At 37.0% G+C, this 16,910-nt stretch overlaps 2 protein-coding genes across 6 annotated transcripts; both read right to left on the reverse strand.

Moving 5' to 3' along the window:
• Positions 1–22: 22 nt before the first annotated feature.
• Positions 23–1,543, reverse strand: LOC130748167 (mitochondrial carnitine/acylcarnitine carrier-like protein). Its single transcript, XM_057601330.1, has 2 exons — positions 1,149–1,543; positions 23–539 (listed from the first exon to the last, which is right to left on the reverse strand). The coding sequence occupies exons 1-2, from the start codon at positions 1,538–1,540 to the stop codon at positions 38–40; spliced, it is 894 nt and encodes a 297-aa protein (XP_057457313.1). The 5' UTR covers positions 1,541–1,543; the 3' UTR covers positions 23–37.
• Positions 1,544–3,826: 2,283 nt separating this feature from the next.
• LOC130709468 (uncharacterized) lies at positions 3,827–12,455 on the reverse strand. 5 transcript variants are annotated; one of them, XR_009010006.1, is made up of 5 exons: positions 6,344–7,356; positions 6,202–6,245; positions 5,947–6,078; positions 4,388–4,582; positions 3,827–4,292 (listed from the first exon to the last, which is right to left on the reverse strand). XR_009010006.1 is itself a non-coding variant. In XM_057558837.1 (4 exons), exons 1-4 carry the CDS (start codon positions 12,390–12,392, stop codon positions 4,125–4,127), a joined length of 519 nt encoding a protein of 172 aa, XP_057414820.1. In that variant the 5' UTR covers positions 12,393–12,455; the 3' UTR covers positions 3,827–4,124. The 5 variants fall into 5 exon arrangements, 1 of the variants encoding a protein (XP_057414820.1); XR_009010003.1 differs by adding an exon at positions 12,369–12,454 and having other exon boundaries at positions 5,947–6,651; XR_009010005.1 differs by having other exon boundaries at positions 6,202–7,356.
• Between the last annotated feature and the right edge of the window lie 4,455 nt (positions 12,456–16,910).

Here is a 16,910-nt window from a genome sequence, read left to right on the forward strand (position 1 = left end):
TGACATTTGATACTAAGCCAGCCACAATAATTAATCATCATCCCAATGCTGATCTTGTCATCTCATATGCCAAGAAGCAAGCGGCATTTGCAGGAATACTTCGGGCCATTGCAGGACCAAAACCTTTATAAAGGCCTTTGAACCCCTGTGTAGCTTGAATCTTTCTGAAAGCATCTAATGAGCCATAAAACTTTGGGTTTTTGTAGTCATCTACTTGAATCACACTTTTAACAACATCAGTTGGGTAAACCAGGAACCAGAAGGAAGCTCCAGCCAAGCCTCCTGCAACAATCAGAGAACCTCTACCTAGTCCAGAAGTATCAGTGCCTCCGGCAATCCGTTGCTTTATTGCTTCATATACACCAAACATGATAGCATTTCCAGGTATCTCACGTGCCATGGTGGGAACCAAGCCCTTGAAAAGACCTTTCGTCCCCCCCTCTGACCGGAGAACCTGCCTGGCCACATCCATGGGTCCTCCGTACTTAACAGCCACAACAGCTGCTCCGGAGCCACCAAGTGCACTTTGTGCTTGCAACCTGATGATGATATTCATCATGGAAAAATTATTAAGATCAACACATATTTTGAGTAACAGCTATGATCCTGTTTAGATACAGGCTAAAGAACACTTATTAGAGTCTATCTACTAAAAAATGCACAGAATAAACTTTAATAAGTGCTCTTTAGTCTGCACCCGAACATGCTCTATGTCATCAAGACTAATCTGCAGAAGGAATTCATTCAGCTTATTTTCATGGCAATGTGGTTTATGTCATCAGTGAGAGAAAGAATTTTGTTTGTTAAACCTAGAAAAGAGATGCTTTGTAGGGAAATGAACAAAAACAAATGTATTGGAAGCAATTATTTACATGCTAGCTGAATAATTTGTTGTTTTTCATAGAGGTCTGAATCCATGACATTTTATAAAGAGCCCCAATCATATGAGGACATAGGGGAGTACATGAACATTGAAGGGCAAGGACCGGTCTTTTATATCATCTTCAATGCTTCTTTGGCCTTCTTGGTCCTTGTTCTTCAAGGTTCATGTGCCCACTATCTCCTCTTCAAAATCTATAGAAGCTGATAGAAAGAAGTGGAAGAAAATGAGATTAAAAACTGCCATGACAAGAAAATCACCAACAGACCTGCATTTGATTAATTCAGTTGGGCAAGCAAGAAAGGAAACAGCAACTCCAGCTCCAGCTCCACAAATAAACTGCTGACTGACTGTGAGGGGAGCACCAGGATGGGACCTCACTATTGTTTCCATTTGTCCCCTCACTGTAAACAGGACAGCATTGAAGGCTGCTACCGTAGCAAGCGGGGCACCCATACCTTTGAATAAACCCCTCGGACCTTCAGCTGCTATTGTCTGCTTGACGGCATCAAATGCACCAGAAAACTTGGGAGGCTGACCGGGGAGTGGTGTAGGCTGGCTTTGGAGCTTGACCTTGATGGTGTCAAAGGGGTGTCCAACTATCAATTGTGATGCCCCTCCAACAGTCCCAGCTGCGAGGTCCTTAGCCACGTCTCCCATCTACAAAATATAAGTTTCAAAGAATTCCAACAAAGGATTAGATATATAGGATCCTCGAGAAAACAGCCACACATAATGACAATTGACAAATGTGTTTGAGTTAAACTTAAGTTTTACAGCAGATCAAATAGGTTTTTTATACTTTCAAAACGCAATACCTTGGCATCTTTGTTTTCTTATTGAAATTTTCATCCCCTATACAAATAAGTTGTAAGTTCAATGCATACAATTTCTTCAGTACAACTAGTGCCAAGTGCCAAGAAGTGAAAAAGCTCCAATGAGCGATATTTACAAAAACAGAGATTAAGTGAAGGATAAGATTTTGAAATTATAGCATCTATTCTTTTGTTTTCTAACTAGCTCAAAACTGTTCTGCAGATGTATTTTCAACCCTCAAAAAATTTCCTGTAACACACTATGGGAAAGAGGAAGAAGAGAAAGCAAATGTTGAAATCCAACTTCATGTTTGAGGTAGAAAATTCTGAATGTATAGCACATTGATGCATATATTCATACTGATATCAACTATATTTTTATAAACTTGACAAGTGGAAAAGTTCAGTATATAACAGTTCTAGATCAATATTAAGTGTTCTCATTTTTTTCCAATGTATCACACAACCGACAGCTATCAGACTAATCCCCTCAAGGCTCAGAGACCACATCAAATTAACTGGGTAAGCCTCTCCCAGCAATTCATTCCCCATGCACACCTCACAAGATCGGACCCTCGACTAAATGCTTAACCCTTAGAGCTATCTAGTAATTGTGTTGGATGTTGTTGGTTATGAAGTGTTCTCATACATACAAAGAGTTATATATATAAAGAGCAAACCCATGTCACTATTATATCAATTCATACAAAATAGTCCATTTTCTTTACATTGCACACAACACAATTGATATCTAAATATACACTGAGTCATAGTTTCAAACACATTGCAGTCACTGAATAACAAATCACAACAAGAGACACTAATTGTCAATACTTACCAGAGCTGAAGTAGAGTCCCAAAGAATCAGGTGAAATGCTGCACAGTGAAAAAGAACAAAATCTCTCAGACACTATTTATGAGAATCTGAGAGGAAACAAAAACATCGATGTATCCATTTCGAAAATGAGGGACGGTAATTAAAAGGGTTGGAATTTCGAAAGAAGATACGTTTTGGTAATAACTAGATTTTTCACCCGTGCGTTGCACGGGGAGCATATATCAATCAATTCATACTTTATAAACAAATAAATAAGTATAAATCAGTGCAATAATATGACGACGACTTTTAAAAAGACATAAATTTACACCAATTGACCAAAATATTTAAACGGTTGCCATGAATAGAAGAGCATACACCTGTATAGATTAAATCATGCACTGGTATTCTATTGAATAAACCATCAAATAAGAACAACTCCATTATGAAAAGAATTTGAGGTTCTACACAGTTTCGCAATGAATGATATAAAAAATTGATAATAAATCAGCAAAATGATGTCTAGTTGATCCAATCTATTCCTCAAGGAAAACTCCTCTATTTTTTCTTGGACCTGGGCATTGTAAATGGAAAGGAATTAATTACTCCAGCTTACAATTAAAAATCAAAGACATAAATCACATTATATATTGTATAATAACATGAAATTCGATTTAAAAAAAAAACATTTAACTTACTGAAGACGAAGATAGATAGACGTATTCAATCTACTACAGCAATTTAACAATTAAGTTTAAACCTGCAACTATAAATATTAAAATAATAATAAATTAGTTGCCTTCTAGATTTAAAAACAAAAATAGGATAAGGAGGAGGAAAAAACTGACTTACCAATGTCCAACAATAAAATTCATTTTACCCTTCCATGTTAAAATTATCATCAATATTATCTGGGGGATTATCAATCTTATAAACAATAATTATCAACTTAGAGTATCAATTCATTATGGGGAGTTTCAATCTAACAAACTATATAAAATTGTAATTTATTTTTGGAGATCATGAACCGATAAAGAAGTGAACAATAAATAAGATCAAAAGGGAAAAATGTAACGAAAAAACTGTTATGGGCATAGTAAGCAACAAAACTTAGATATTAAAAAAAAATAGGCGTCTAGAAGGTATTTAATTAAAAAAATAGAATTTAAAAAGATATAGATATAAAATTTCAGTTAAGTTCATCATTCTATTTTTTTTAGTTAAACATGCGTATTCTGTTCAATGGATAAGGGTTATGAATAACAATTTTTTGCAAAAAACAATTAATAATAATACAAACAGGGGAAAATGGAATTTGAGACTCAAAATAACTTCTTTCATTCAATTCATTTTCGTTCGGACCAAAAGACAACAAAACAGAGACCTGAATAAACCAATCTGCCATCCCAAAACATACTAATAATAGGCAGATTGAACATTAAGATTGAAATGAAACTGAAAAAACAGAAAACACAACACTGACAAACTAACTAACATCCAGGACTACAAAACAACACACTTAACAGCTTGAAAAGACAACCACAATAACAAAACATCAAAACAGCCAACACAACACAAAACAGTCTTCAGATCTTCTCCTTTTTCATAGCTTTCAGGGGTTTCTTGCCAGCAACTGAGACTCCAACAACTTCGGCATCAGGGGGGATGGACGCTTGGAAGGAGGGGAAATCTGGCTTTTAACAGATACATCCACTTCAGGCTCTTTAGCAGTTTCAGCAACTTGGATAGCTTCAGCCGATTCAACACCAACACTCTTCATCTACAATAAAAAGAGACATGATAACGATGCCATTATTTTGCTGTATATAAAGCCAGGTAAAAATTAAATAGAAAACATAAATATCTTTTATAAACCTTTTCCTTAGACTTCAAATACATTTTAGTAGATTTCTTAGTTGAACTAATGCAAGCAAGAGGAACAACAGTAGCTCGAGGAGATTGCTCGCCACTGGAACCATCGGAATCAGCAGACTTATTGATGTCCAATTCACCAACAGGTTCAATCTCTCTTAGGGTCATATCAAGTTTTGCAGACTTATCTCCAACAATCTAAAATAGAATACATAAATATCAATTCACAAAAGAGAACTTAATAATAAGGCTTATTAGCACTTTTGGTCCCCCACGTTTCTCATTTGTGCAAATGGGATCCCCAAACTTTAAAAATAGCATTTTGCTACCCCGACGTTTACCTCCGTCAACACTTTTGGTCCCCGGACAATTTTCCGTCAAAAAACTAACGGTTTTAAGGGCAAATATGTAATTAAACCAAAACAAATAATTAAAAAAATAAAAAAAACCCAGAAAATTCATCATCTCCCTCTTCTTCTTCCATCATCTTCATAATTTTCTCTAATATTAAAAATCAAAATCATCTTCATCCTCTTTTTCATCTCACAAACATCTTTAATTCTTTATCTCCTTCATCCTCATCCTCATATACATACGAGAAAAAAAAGAGATTCAGAGTTCAGACCATAACCCACCCAAACATACTCGCACACAACCACACACAAAGACCTTAATATCTCTCTCACACAATCAGCAATAAAGATTCCAACTTATTCTATTTAAAAGATCAAAGGATAATATTATAAAGATATGCCCAGATGGAGTCAGATGCAATTATGCAAATAACCAAATACAACAAAACAACACGGAGCTAGTGATAAATTCACAGATCTCTAAGATTCGTTGGGAATGATATTTATAGAGAGGCAGAGAGTGATTTTCCTCTCTACGCTGAACGAATTGAAGACCTGCGATGAGAAAGAGCTGCAAGACCCACCCAAACCTACCATGCTTGAAGAACTAATTCTTGCCAAGCCATTCAAGAGCAGGGTGGGTGAAAAAGTGAAGAGTAGCGCAATCTCGCTTGCTTTTGACTAGAGTTCATCGGATCTTCTATAATCTCTCCAGATCTGAGCATACATCAATTTCTGGGAATTTGATGTGTGTTGATGAGATTTGGGGGAAAATATTTTCTGGGTTTGTTCTGTATTTTCTGGGTTTCAGGTGGTGATGGGTGAAGAAGGAGGAGGAAGAGTGGTGGTTGAGGGTGGGGAAGTGCTATTAGAGAATAGATTTTGTGTCAATCTCAGTTTTGAGTTTGAAGATGATGCAGAAAGAAGATGAAGATCAAGGGTTTTTTTGGACTTTCAATTTTTTTAATTTTTAAATTAATTTTTGGGTTCAATTGCACTTTTGGTCCCCGAAACCGTTAGTTTTTTGACAGAAAACTGTATGGGGACCAGAAGTGTTGACGGAGGTAAACGTCGGGGTAGCGAAATGCTATTTTTAAAGTTTGGGGATCCCATTTGCACATATGAGAAACGTAGGGGACTAAAAGTGCTAATAAGCCTAATAATAAACATAAATTTAAGAAGAATATTTATAACTTGTAAAAAATTTACTTTAACTTTTGGAGTTGGATCAGAAGGGACATGAGAGATTCGCTGAGTATCCGAACTCAAGTCAACAGCAGGAGAATTAGACGTCTCCACAGCATTGGAATTTTCAGCGTTAACAAACTCGACATTAAGATCCTAAATTTATTTCAAAAATTAAATTAACAATCATTGAAACAATTACATCAATTTCTATAAGGAACATTCCATCTGTTGGATGAGTTAATGTTTGAGAGCAGTAAGAAAGACAACACTTCATACATAAACTAACGCTCCAAACCACAATCAGCTCCACCATGCAATAACTGATACACATAAGAGGAAAAATACCAAGTAATTAAGAAAAGCAAGAAAAGGAAAAAATTATAACCACATTGCTAGTCAAAGTACACTGCAATTGTACCATTGCGAATATCTAAAGTTCCGTAATCGCTGACCTAGTTATCTCTACCAAGTAAAATCACTTGGGAGCGTAATCTAGTATTGAAAACCTAAAGTCCTGGACATATTAGAAGTTGCAGTGTGCCATCAAAAGGTATTAGAAGTTGCAGTGAATAAACTAACAAAAATCAGAACTTCAAAAATTAAAAAAAAAAAATCACACAGTAAATAAAATTCAGTAACATGAACATTGTTTGGAAAATCTGGATATCAAGAACTTCTGCTATTCCTCAGCTCCAATGTTGATTAATCTCTCATTTGCTTTTGGTCCTACTTCAACAACCAAATCATATATGTAAGATAAGAGAATTAATTCTGACATGGAGTACCACGACTAAAGGATGAAGTAAATATAATAGTTAGATGGGTTAATCCTCTAATTAGTCCCTGTGTTTGTGTCGCCGTCTGAAATTGGTCCCTCCCAGGAAAATTTGAAAATGTGAGTCCTTGCGTTTGGAAAGTGTGTGGAGCAGGTCCTCGCCGGAGTTGGGAGCTCCGGCGAGTGATGACTAGGCTTGCTGACTGGATAATTTTATCTGACGTGGCATAAAAAATTAAATAAAAATTAAATTAAAAAATTTAAAAAATCCCTTAATTAATTAACTTACCCTAATTAATCATAATCCTAATCCAAATACAATCCCTATTCCTAATTAACTTACTAAAACATATTCAATTACTCCCCCCAATAATAATCCACAATTCCCCCCTCAATTAACCCAGGATCCTAATTTCAAACCCTAATCATCTTCAACCTTGTCACTCGTATCTCAGCTTCAAGGCTCTCTCTCGCATCTCATCTTCATCCATTTGCATCAACATTCTCACTCGTATCTCATCAATCAAGTTCGTCGACCATTGCAGCAAGTTTAAGCAACTGTGAGAAGGCGAAGTCGAAGTTGGGAGCTCGCGTTTGAACTGAGGTAAGCTTGCTTCTTCTTTGCGTCTTCGTTGTGTATGTCGTTTGCATCTTCGTTGTGTATATCGTTATTAGGTGTAAGGATTGCTTGGGTGGGTTTGATTTGGTTTGGATGCTTTGGTTCTTGGGTTGCTATTTTTGGTGTTTGTTTGACTGAACAATGATTGTTTCAGGATGGTGTTTTCTTTGGCTGTGCGGCATGGTGGGTGGTTTGGTACTTCTCCTTATTGGCACTACTTTGGTGGTGGTAGAACTGTGCTAAGTGATATGGATGAGGATAGATGGTCCTTCCTTGATACTGTGGATCTTGTCCATAAATTGGGTTACAAAGAGTTTGATCTATGGTGGGTAAATGTTGAGGATATTGCTGAACACAAATTCAGGAGGTACAAGACTGACAACGATGCTATGGAATTAGCTAAGTATGCTACTAGTAATGGTTACAATGAAGCTTTGCTGTTTGTTGAGACTAAAGGTGTCCCTGGTTTTGTGCTTGGTGGAAAAAAGGAAAAGGAGAAAAACCAAGGTAAAACCAAGGCTGTGAGGAAGTCACATAGACTGCAAGCAGTGATGAGAAAGACAAACAATGAGGGCCAGAGTATAACTATTGTTTTGTCTGATGATGATGAGTCCCGGAATGATGTTGTCCTCCCAGATATTGTCCCTGAAGTTTTTGATGAAGTGAATGATGAAACTGGGATTGAAGTTCAAGTTGCTGAGAGTAATGCTGAGAATACTGCTGAGAATGGAGCTGAGAAAAGTCCTGAAGTTGCTGAGAATGAAACTGAGAATAATGCTGAGAAAGAAGGTGAGAAAAGTCCTAAAGCTGAGAATTTGATTTCTGATATTCCCAACCAAGATGGAGAAAACAGTGATAGTGGCAGTGACATTTCTGAGGAAAACATAAGGCTTGAAGACAGTGAAGAAGAGAGAGACCTAGGGAATGAAGATGGGTTTCCAAACTCAACTTTTGTTGAGGCAGAGGCACTGTTGAATGAGCATATCAACCAAATGATGCTCCAAGGTAAGGGGGATGATCCAGACTATGATGGAGGCTATGAGAGTGAGGACCTAGAAAGTGTTCCAACTGATAGTGACCTTGAAGAACTTCCTAGAAGAAAGTTTCCAAGGTTCAATGAAGAGGATCTCAATGCAGATTTCAGATTCAAACTAGGGATGGACTTCTGTTCCCTACAAGAGTTCAAAGATGCTCTAGCTGACCATGCTGTTGCATGTGGTAGGGAATTTAGCTTCAAGAAAAATGATAGCTAAGGTGTAGGGTGGTATGCAAAACTGATGGGTGTCCATTTGTCATGTTATGTAGTAAGGTTGGGAACAAGCAGACATATAGAATCAAAACACTTATAGATGAACACACATGTGCCAGGGTGTTTGACAACAAGTCTGCCACTGTTAAATTTGTAAAGAAGAAATTGTTGAACAAGGTGAGGATAGCAAACAAAATAACCACAAATGAGATTGTTGATGACTTTAGAATCAATCTAGGGACTGGGATTACAAGATATAAAGCATGGAAAGGAAAGAAATTGGCTACTGAAGAAATAGATGGAGCTACTGAGTTGCAATATACTCTCTAATGCTTATTCAATTATTCCTCAGGGTTTGATGGAGGTGTTCAAAGAAGAGCTTCTACAAGGTTGTGATCACAGATTGTGCGTGAGGCATCTATATGCCAATTTAAAGAACAAGTTTGGTGGTGGAGTCCTTCTTAGGAACTTGATGATGGCAGCAGCCAAAGCTACCTATGAAGGAGCATGGAGGGAGAAAATGGACTTGATTAAGCAGCATAATGCAATAGCCTATGAATGGTTGATGGACAAACCTAAATCCTCATGGTGCAGACATGCATTTAGCATCTACCCAAGGTGTGATGTTGTCATGAATAACCTCTCCGAGTCCTTCAACGCAGCTATTTTGATGGCCAGAGACAAACCTATACTAACTATGATGGAGTGGATAAGAACCTATGTCATGGGGAGATTTCCAATTATGATGGAGAAGCTCAGAAAGCACAGTGGACAGATTATGCCAAGACCCTTACAGAGAATGGCATTTGAAGCTGGAAAGTGTAAGAATTGGATCCCTAGGACTGTAGGTGCAGCTACTTATGAAGTTCGACATTCTGACCGTTCAGAGAGGCATGTTGTTAATATTAATGCCAAGAAATGTTGCTGTGGATTTTGGGAGCTGAATGGATTTCCTTGCAGACATGCAGTTTGTGCAATTAATTTCCACCGCCATGACCCTAAGGATTATGTTGAAGACTGCTATAAGAGGGCTGCTTTCCGGGCAACATATGAAAACTATATCACACCACTGCCTGGTCCTAACCAGTGGATTGTGACACCAAATGACCCTGTCTGTATTATGCCACCCTTGTATAAGAGAGGGGCAGGGAGGCCCAAGAAATTAAGAAGGAGGGATCCTTATGATGACCCTAACCCTAACAAATTGAAGAGGGGGGGGGAGCATTTGTAAGGTGTAGCAAGTGCAAGCAGTTTGGACACAACAAAAAGGGATGCAAGAACCCAGCTGTAGATGATGATGAGGCAGATTTAGAGGGAATACTGGAGACAATTGGAGAAGAAGTTGATGCAGAAGGAATAGAAAATGATGTGCCTGGAACTGATGAACCTGCAGTTGATAAGAACAAAGCAAAGGTATTACATATGTGTTGGTAATTAATCTTATATCCTAATACTATGCATATGTATAAGCCTGAAAACTAATGCATATTTTATTGTTTGTGAATATTGGTGTGCATAATATTTTCAGAAGAAAGGTTTTAGAAAGTGCAGTAAATGCAAACAATATGGCCACTACAAAAACAGTTGCAAGAACATCCCACAGGTCCAACCCCCTTCTCTGCCTGGGGTTGTTATAAGGGAACCTGTGAATACTCCTGCCCCTGCCACACTGCTTGTGAATTCTGGAAAACAGGCATTGATCTATCCCTATTTTGGATTTGTAGTGATAAACAAAGGATTAACTGTGAAACTAACCTTGTTAAATTATTTCAGAAAGAAAAAGTAGTAGAGGTTCCCAGATCTGAGAAGGGGAAAGGCACCAAAAGCAAGCAGTTTTCTGGAATCACTTTTGATGGAGGTGCAAGCACTTCTACCTCAAATTTCCAAGGTCAGATGGAGAGTGTAGCAGTTGCAGTTGAAGCACAAGAGACCCCCATGCCCAATGAAGAACAAGCTATGGTAGATGGAGATGCTCTACCTACACAGTGCAGTGGTGTTGTTGACAAAGCCCTTAGATGAAGAGATGACTTTTGCATAGTGGGAAAAAGCAAGGAATCTCAGCAGAATTTGGACCACATGGCCACTAGGGTCTGATTTTTTGTAATATTTATGGGGGGTGGGGATTATGGACCACATACTATGACCAAGACTATTATTATAAGTGTCTTTTTTGTTGAAACCCTGTTTAAGATGCTCTGTCAGATTTGTCCAAACAATGAGCAGTGTGCAGCATGTCCACACTTTATGTATTCAATTTCATGGTTCCAAAATCATGGTCTCATTTGAATTATGCATTCAATTTCTTTTTCTGTACTTGTTGTCATTTTAATGAGGATTCAATGATAAATGTGTTTGGTGAGTGAGGTATGAACTCAAATTGAGAAATAAATTTCACAACAACTCTTTTTCAATTTCATTAACATCTGCATACATCAAGTAGGACAGAAATCACACCCTCTCATTACATTTTTTCCAGTACCACAAAACAACAGACAAATCAAACCCTCCCCTTACATTTTCTCCAGTAAAACTGTCACTTTAAACCCTCCCCTTACATAAACACCACACTGTCACTAAAAAACACATCAAAGCAATCACACTTGCAACATTCTTCTGAAATCTCTCTACTTCAAGTTTCTTCTTCAGCTTTTTCATTTTTTTTATCAAATTAGGAACATGGTGCACAGAGTTGTGGTTTGATGAATTGCCAATCTCAGAACTCATTGTCTCAGCATCTACATGCGGTATAACTGGTTCTCTACCTTCAAGTGGATCATCAATCCAAAAAAAGAAATCACATGTGCCTGGAAGCTGAAGATTTAAACAAAGTCAGTGTTGATAGGGGATTTAGGCATAACACACACATATGGCTGCAAATTGGATATATAAGTGACAACCAACTTACCTGCCAATTTTTGCACCTAAGAAATCTCCTTTCTGAGTTTTCACGAGTACCAGCAGTGTAGAGCATTAGAGGAACTCCACATTGACATTTTGCCCTACCACCTGCACTTTGATGCCTGGAACGACAAGAGGATGCAGAAGAACCATTCATGTCTAATAAGATCCAGTTGAAGGAGAACACACCACTGTAGATCAAAGAGAGGAGATACACGAGCACTAGAGAGGAGAAGCAGAGGATCGATGGGAGGGATGAGGAGAAGAGAGGATGGAGATCGCAGGAGGGATGGAGATCGCAGGGAAGGAGATAGCAGAGGGATTATGTCGATGGGAGGGATGAGGAGAAAGAGGATCGAAGGGGGTGATGAGAAAAAGATAATTGGGATAGCATGAACCCTAATTTTACTTCTTATGATCTGAAAATTGGGGTGAAATTAGGAATAGGGATTGTATTTGGATTAGGATTATGATTAATTAGGGTAAGTTAATTAATTAAGGGATTTTTTAAATTTTTTAATTTAATTTTTATTTAATTTTTTATGCCACGTCAGATAAAATTATCCAGTCAGCAAGCCTAGTCATCACTCGCCGGAGCTCCCAACTCCGGCGAGGACCTGCTCCACACACTTTCCAAACGCAAGGACTCACATTTTCAAATTTTCCGGGGAGGGACCAATTTCAGACGGCGACACAAACACAGGGACTAATTAGAGGATTAACCCTAGTTAGATTAACATGAACATATTTGTATTCCAAGGAGCTGGAGAAATCATAACAAAACCCAATGCACAGCAGGTCTCACATATGTATTTCAAGTTCTATAAACCTAAAACCAAACTGAAAGAAAACCAAAATTTAAAATGGAAATAGAAACAGTTTCTATTTCTATGTTGGCTTACCTCTCCAATCAACTTATTCCTCATAACCTTTATCTAAAACTGGAATCTTCAAGGTCATCCCTAGGAAGCTGTGGGCGAGCATGGAGAAGTTACCTGTTATTAAAACCCAAATTAATAATGATGATAAGAAAAAGCTAGTAATATGAATGGTGGGAGAAACGACCTATAATGAAAATAGAGGTTGAAATTTACCTTGCTCCGCCGTTCACCGTCGTTCTCTGCCACTGGAGGCGATTTCCGGCGACAACCCTAGTGAGCTCGTACCTGATGAAAGATGAAGAAGGAAGAGGAGAAAAGGATGGGGCGGCTGGGGTTGGGTCTTGAGGAGGTCAGACAAAGGAGGAGGAGTTATTGGCGTGGGGAAGGTGGGCGACGGAGGAGATGAATAAAGCTAGTTGAAGAAGGAATTTATCATCGTCATGGTAGATGTGAAGATGAAGAAGAGAGAGGCTTCTAAATCCTCTGGGATTGCAAATGAAACACTAAACCCTAAAAATAATTGTTGGAGAAAGATGGGTGGGAAGAGGGAGAAGTGCAGGAGAATGCGATGGTGAGTGAGACAGTGGAGAGAAGATATAAGAAAGGGATCTATTTCCAAACTAATCCCAGGAGTCGTGCGTGCGATTGATGTTCTTCGGCGATGTCACTGTCAATCTCGTGAATTCCACAACTGATTCAATGCAACAATCCAAAACGACATCAGAATCAGATTAGTGCATTCTAGTCCAGGAAACAAAATCAAAATCAAAGGAGTGATAAACTAATAATGTTACCACGGGTGGTGCTGATGATGAGATCGGAGGCAGTGGAGAGAACCGATTCACGGAGGAGGATGAAGACGATGGAGTTGCTTCAGGCTGGGAGCGGAGGAGGAGGTCGGAGAAGGAGAACGCAAGTTCCCTGGTGTGGTAGAGCTTTGGCGAGAGAGGAGGGAGCTATGGTCAGATGAGCTTTCCTCTAAATATAGTGGGCAGATTAGATGAAAACACAATTTTGATTTTCAAGTTTCAAAGCACCTTCTTTCAAAAAGAAAAAATTCAAAGCAATACCATGGGAGCTGTGCACACTGCAGATAATTGGCCAGTATAGACGGTGGAGATGAATATAGAAGAAGGGTATAGATGGACTTAATGCTATGCATAATGGTATGCACATTGGAAATATAAAAAATTTGAATTTCAAATTCAAAAATTCTGAAAGGAGAAGAGGAAAGAGTAGGTGAGAGAGAATGGTGAGTGGAGCTTGATAAAAAAACAGAAAAAGAAAGAAATGCCACGTGTATAGTAAAAAGGAGAGAAGAGCTTGTAGAATGCCATGTGGAATTCCACTAAATCTAAGATTGCATGAGAGAGCAGAATGCTTGTGGTTGCGACACATCAGCATTTGGTCCTTTGAACCTTTACTCTTTTAATAGTATTATTGATTATTGATTATTGGTGAGATCGTGATGATAAAAGTGAATCTCAGAACCACAAGAAAGTTATGAATAGGACAAACGAAGAGAGATGTGGATGAAACGTGGATTTGCTAGAAATGGTGAAGATTGATTCGGAATCAGAATTGAAGCCCCAATCTCAGCCACTCTCCTTGCTGCTTCACTCAAGAGAGAGAAGGGCTATGCCTAATATACTATACATAGATTTTATACACCAATAAAAATATTAATGATCGTCTACAATTTTTCAGAAATGACACGTAATTATCTCATCCCTTTAAACTTTAGGACACGTTTGGTGGTCAGAATAGAATATAATAGGATATGATATGTGAACATGATAGCAATATGATATGATAAGAGCATGATAGACTTTTATCATATCATGTATTTGGCGTGGACATGATAAAGACGAGATATGATAAGGAAAAATGTATCAAATTTATGTTTGAATAAAAAATACATTTAAAAATTAATCATTTTATTAGAATTAAATTTTTATACATTTTCATGAATGAGTCTATATTTTAAAATAACTAAAATTAATTTAAATTTTATTAATTAGATTATTTTATTGTTTTGAAGATAGTCTATATTTTAAATAAAATTATGTAATTAACCAATTGGTTTTCACTTCTTTGTGACACGTGATGATTAACAATAAAAGTTAACTAAAGTAAGAATATTATTATTTCAAAAGTATTTTATATTTAAATGATAAATTATTATATAAGTAGATAAATAATTTTAAATAATATGAGATGAAAATAGAAAATTAGTCTATTACTATTAAGAAAATCAATATTTGTAACCAATTTGTTTTCACTTAATTGTGAGTTGTGCCACGTGATGAATAATAAAAATTAACTAAATTAAAAATATTATTATTTCAAAAGTATTTTATATTTAAATTATTATATAAGTAGATAAATAGTTTTTAAATAATAGGAGATGAAAATATTAAATTAGTCTATTACTATTAATAAATCAATATTTGTAAGTGAGTAGTCTATTTGACTATTTATGAATAATAATTTTATTTATTTTTTATTTTAGTTAAATTAATTTTTTATTTTTTATTTTTTAATATTATTATAAAATATAAATTATATAATAATAAAATAAATTAATTTGGAAATGATAAGTGTTATGATAAGAGATAAGATAGTGTTATCATATCCTGCTGGCGCAACAAACAACAGATAACAACAGGATACGATTATTATCCTGTCATATCCCATCCTGCCCAGACCACCAAACGAGCCCTTGTTCGGAACGGATACATCAATGTTTTTGTTTCCTATCAGATTCTCATAGAAAATAACATCTCTGAGATTCTGGTCTTTTTCTCCGTACATTTCAACTGATTCTTTGGGACTCTGCTTCAGCTCTAGTAAGTAATCGGGGTTTCAATTGTTTGATTTTACAAATAGTGTCCCTATTCAACACCTTGACTCTAATCTTGTGATTAAGAAAATTCAACATTTTGTATGAATTGGTGTGCATGGGGAATGAATTGCTGGGAGAGGCTTACCCAGTTAATTTGATGTGGTCTCTGAGCCTTGAGTGGATTAGTCTGATAGCTGTCGGTTGTGTGATACCTTAAAAAAATGAGAACACTTAATATTGATCTAGAACTGTTATATACTGAACTTTTCCACTTGTCAAGTTTATAAAAATATAGTTGATATCAGTATGAATATATGCATCAATGTACTATACTTTCAGAATTTTCTACCTCAAACATGAAGTTGGATTTCAACATTTGCTTTCTCTTCTTCCTCTTTGAAGGTATGAAAAACGGTAGAAAGGGGGGGTTTGAATAACGTTTTCAGAACAAAACTTCCACCTTAAAGATTTTGACAAATCTTTCGAGAACTTAAGTGCTAAAGATAAGAGATAGAAAAGCACACAAGGATTTTATCCTGGTTCACTTGATAAATCACTCAAGCTACTCCAGTCCACCCGTTAAGGTGATTTCTTCCTTCTTAGAATGAAGGCAATCCACTAATCAGGTAAGAGTTACAACTGCACTTGAAACCTACAAGTGACTAACAATTACACTGACTTAGCTCACACTAAGATTCACTCTCTTAGTCTTCTCTAGGATCCGATCAACCTTGATCTCCTAAAGGAACTAAACAAACTGTTTATCAAAGAATTGTTTACAAGAGATTTGCTTCTAAAAAGCTAATAGTAAACACAATGAATTTCAGATGAAAGAAAGCTTAGAATAGTTTGAATATGTCTTGCGCGTGTGTATTTCTTTTTCTTTTCTTGCCGCTTCTTTCAATCTTCAGCCTCTATATATACTCCAAGGATTAGGGTTGAGCGTTGCATGGGAAATGCTACCGTTGGAGGGCAGTTCTGGAAAATCCAGCTTCTGCTGTGGCTGAGAACGTTAGGTAGGTCGTCAGGAAGGTACACTTGCTTTTGTACTTGGATAGCGACTTGACCTTTTAACCTAGGAGACTTCTGATCAGGGGAATACTTCATATTGGAACTTGTGAAGCCGGTTGATCAGAGTCAGAGGGAAAGCACAGATCCTCTGACCATTGTATCTTCTGATTCTGAACTCAGAGGGAAGAACATGGCCTTCAGAGTTTCTTGCTTCTGGACTTCAGAGTTTCCACTATTCAGCTTCTGGATCTTCAGAGTCTTCTACACCATCAGAACATCTGAACCTTCAGTGTTTCTTGGTTATCAGAACTTCTGGATCTTCAGAGCTTCTAGCGACTGAGTCCACATCAGAGTTTGTATAGCTTCAGAACTTCTGAAGCTTTTCCACTGTTCATACTGAACATGGTGAATGCGAAAGCGTTGCTTGGGTTACCCTTTATACACAGTGCTTCTGATTTGTGTGAGATTGAGTTGAGGTCAGAGCCTGTAAATAGCACACTCAGAAAAACACGTTAGAGTACCACAATTGTTCATATCAAAAGGTTAACTTGTAATCATCAAAACATAGAGTTGTACTACTAGATCAAAACTTGATCTTACACTCTTTCCCATAGTGTGTTACAGGAAAGTTTTTGAGGGTTGAAAATACATCTGCAGAACAGTTTTGAGCTAGTTAGAAAACAAAAGTAATATATGCTATAATTTGA

The sequence above is a fragment of the Lotus japonicus genome, chromosome 3, assembly GCF_012489685.1.
Source record: "Lotus japonicus ecotype B-129 chromosome 3, LjGifu_v1.2".
NCBI lineage: Eukaryota > Viridiplantae > Streptophyta > Magnoliopsida > Fabales > Fabaceae > Lotus > Lotus japonicus.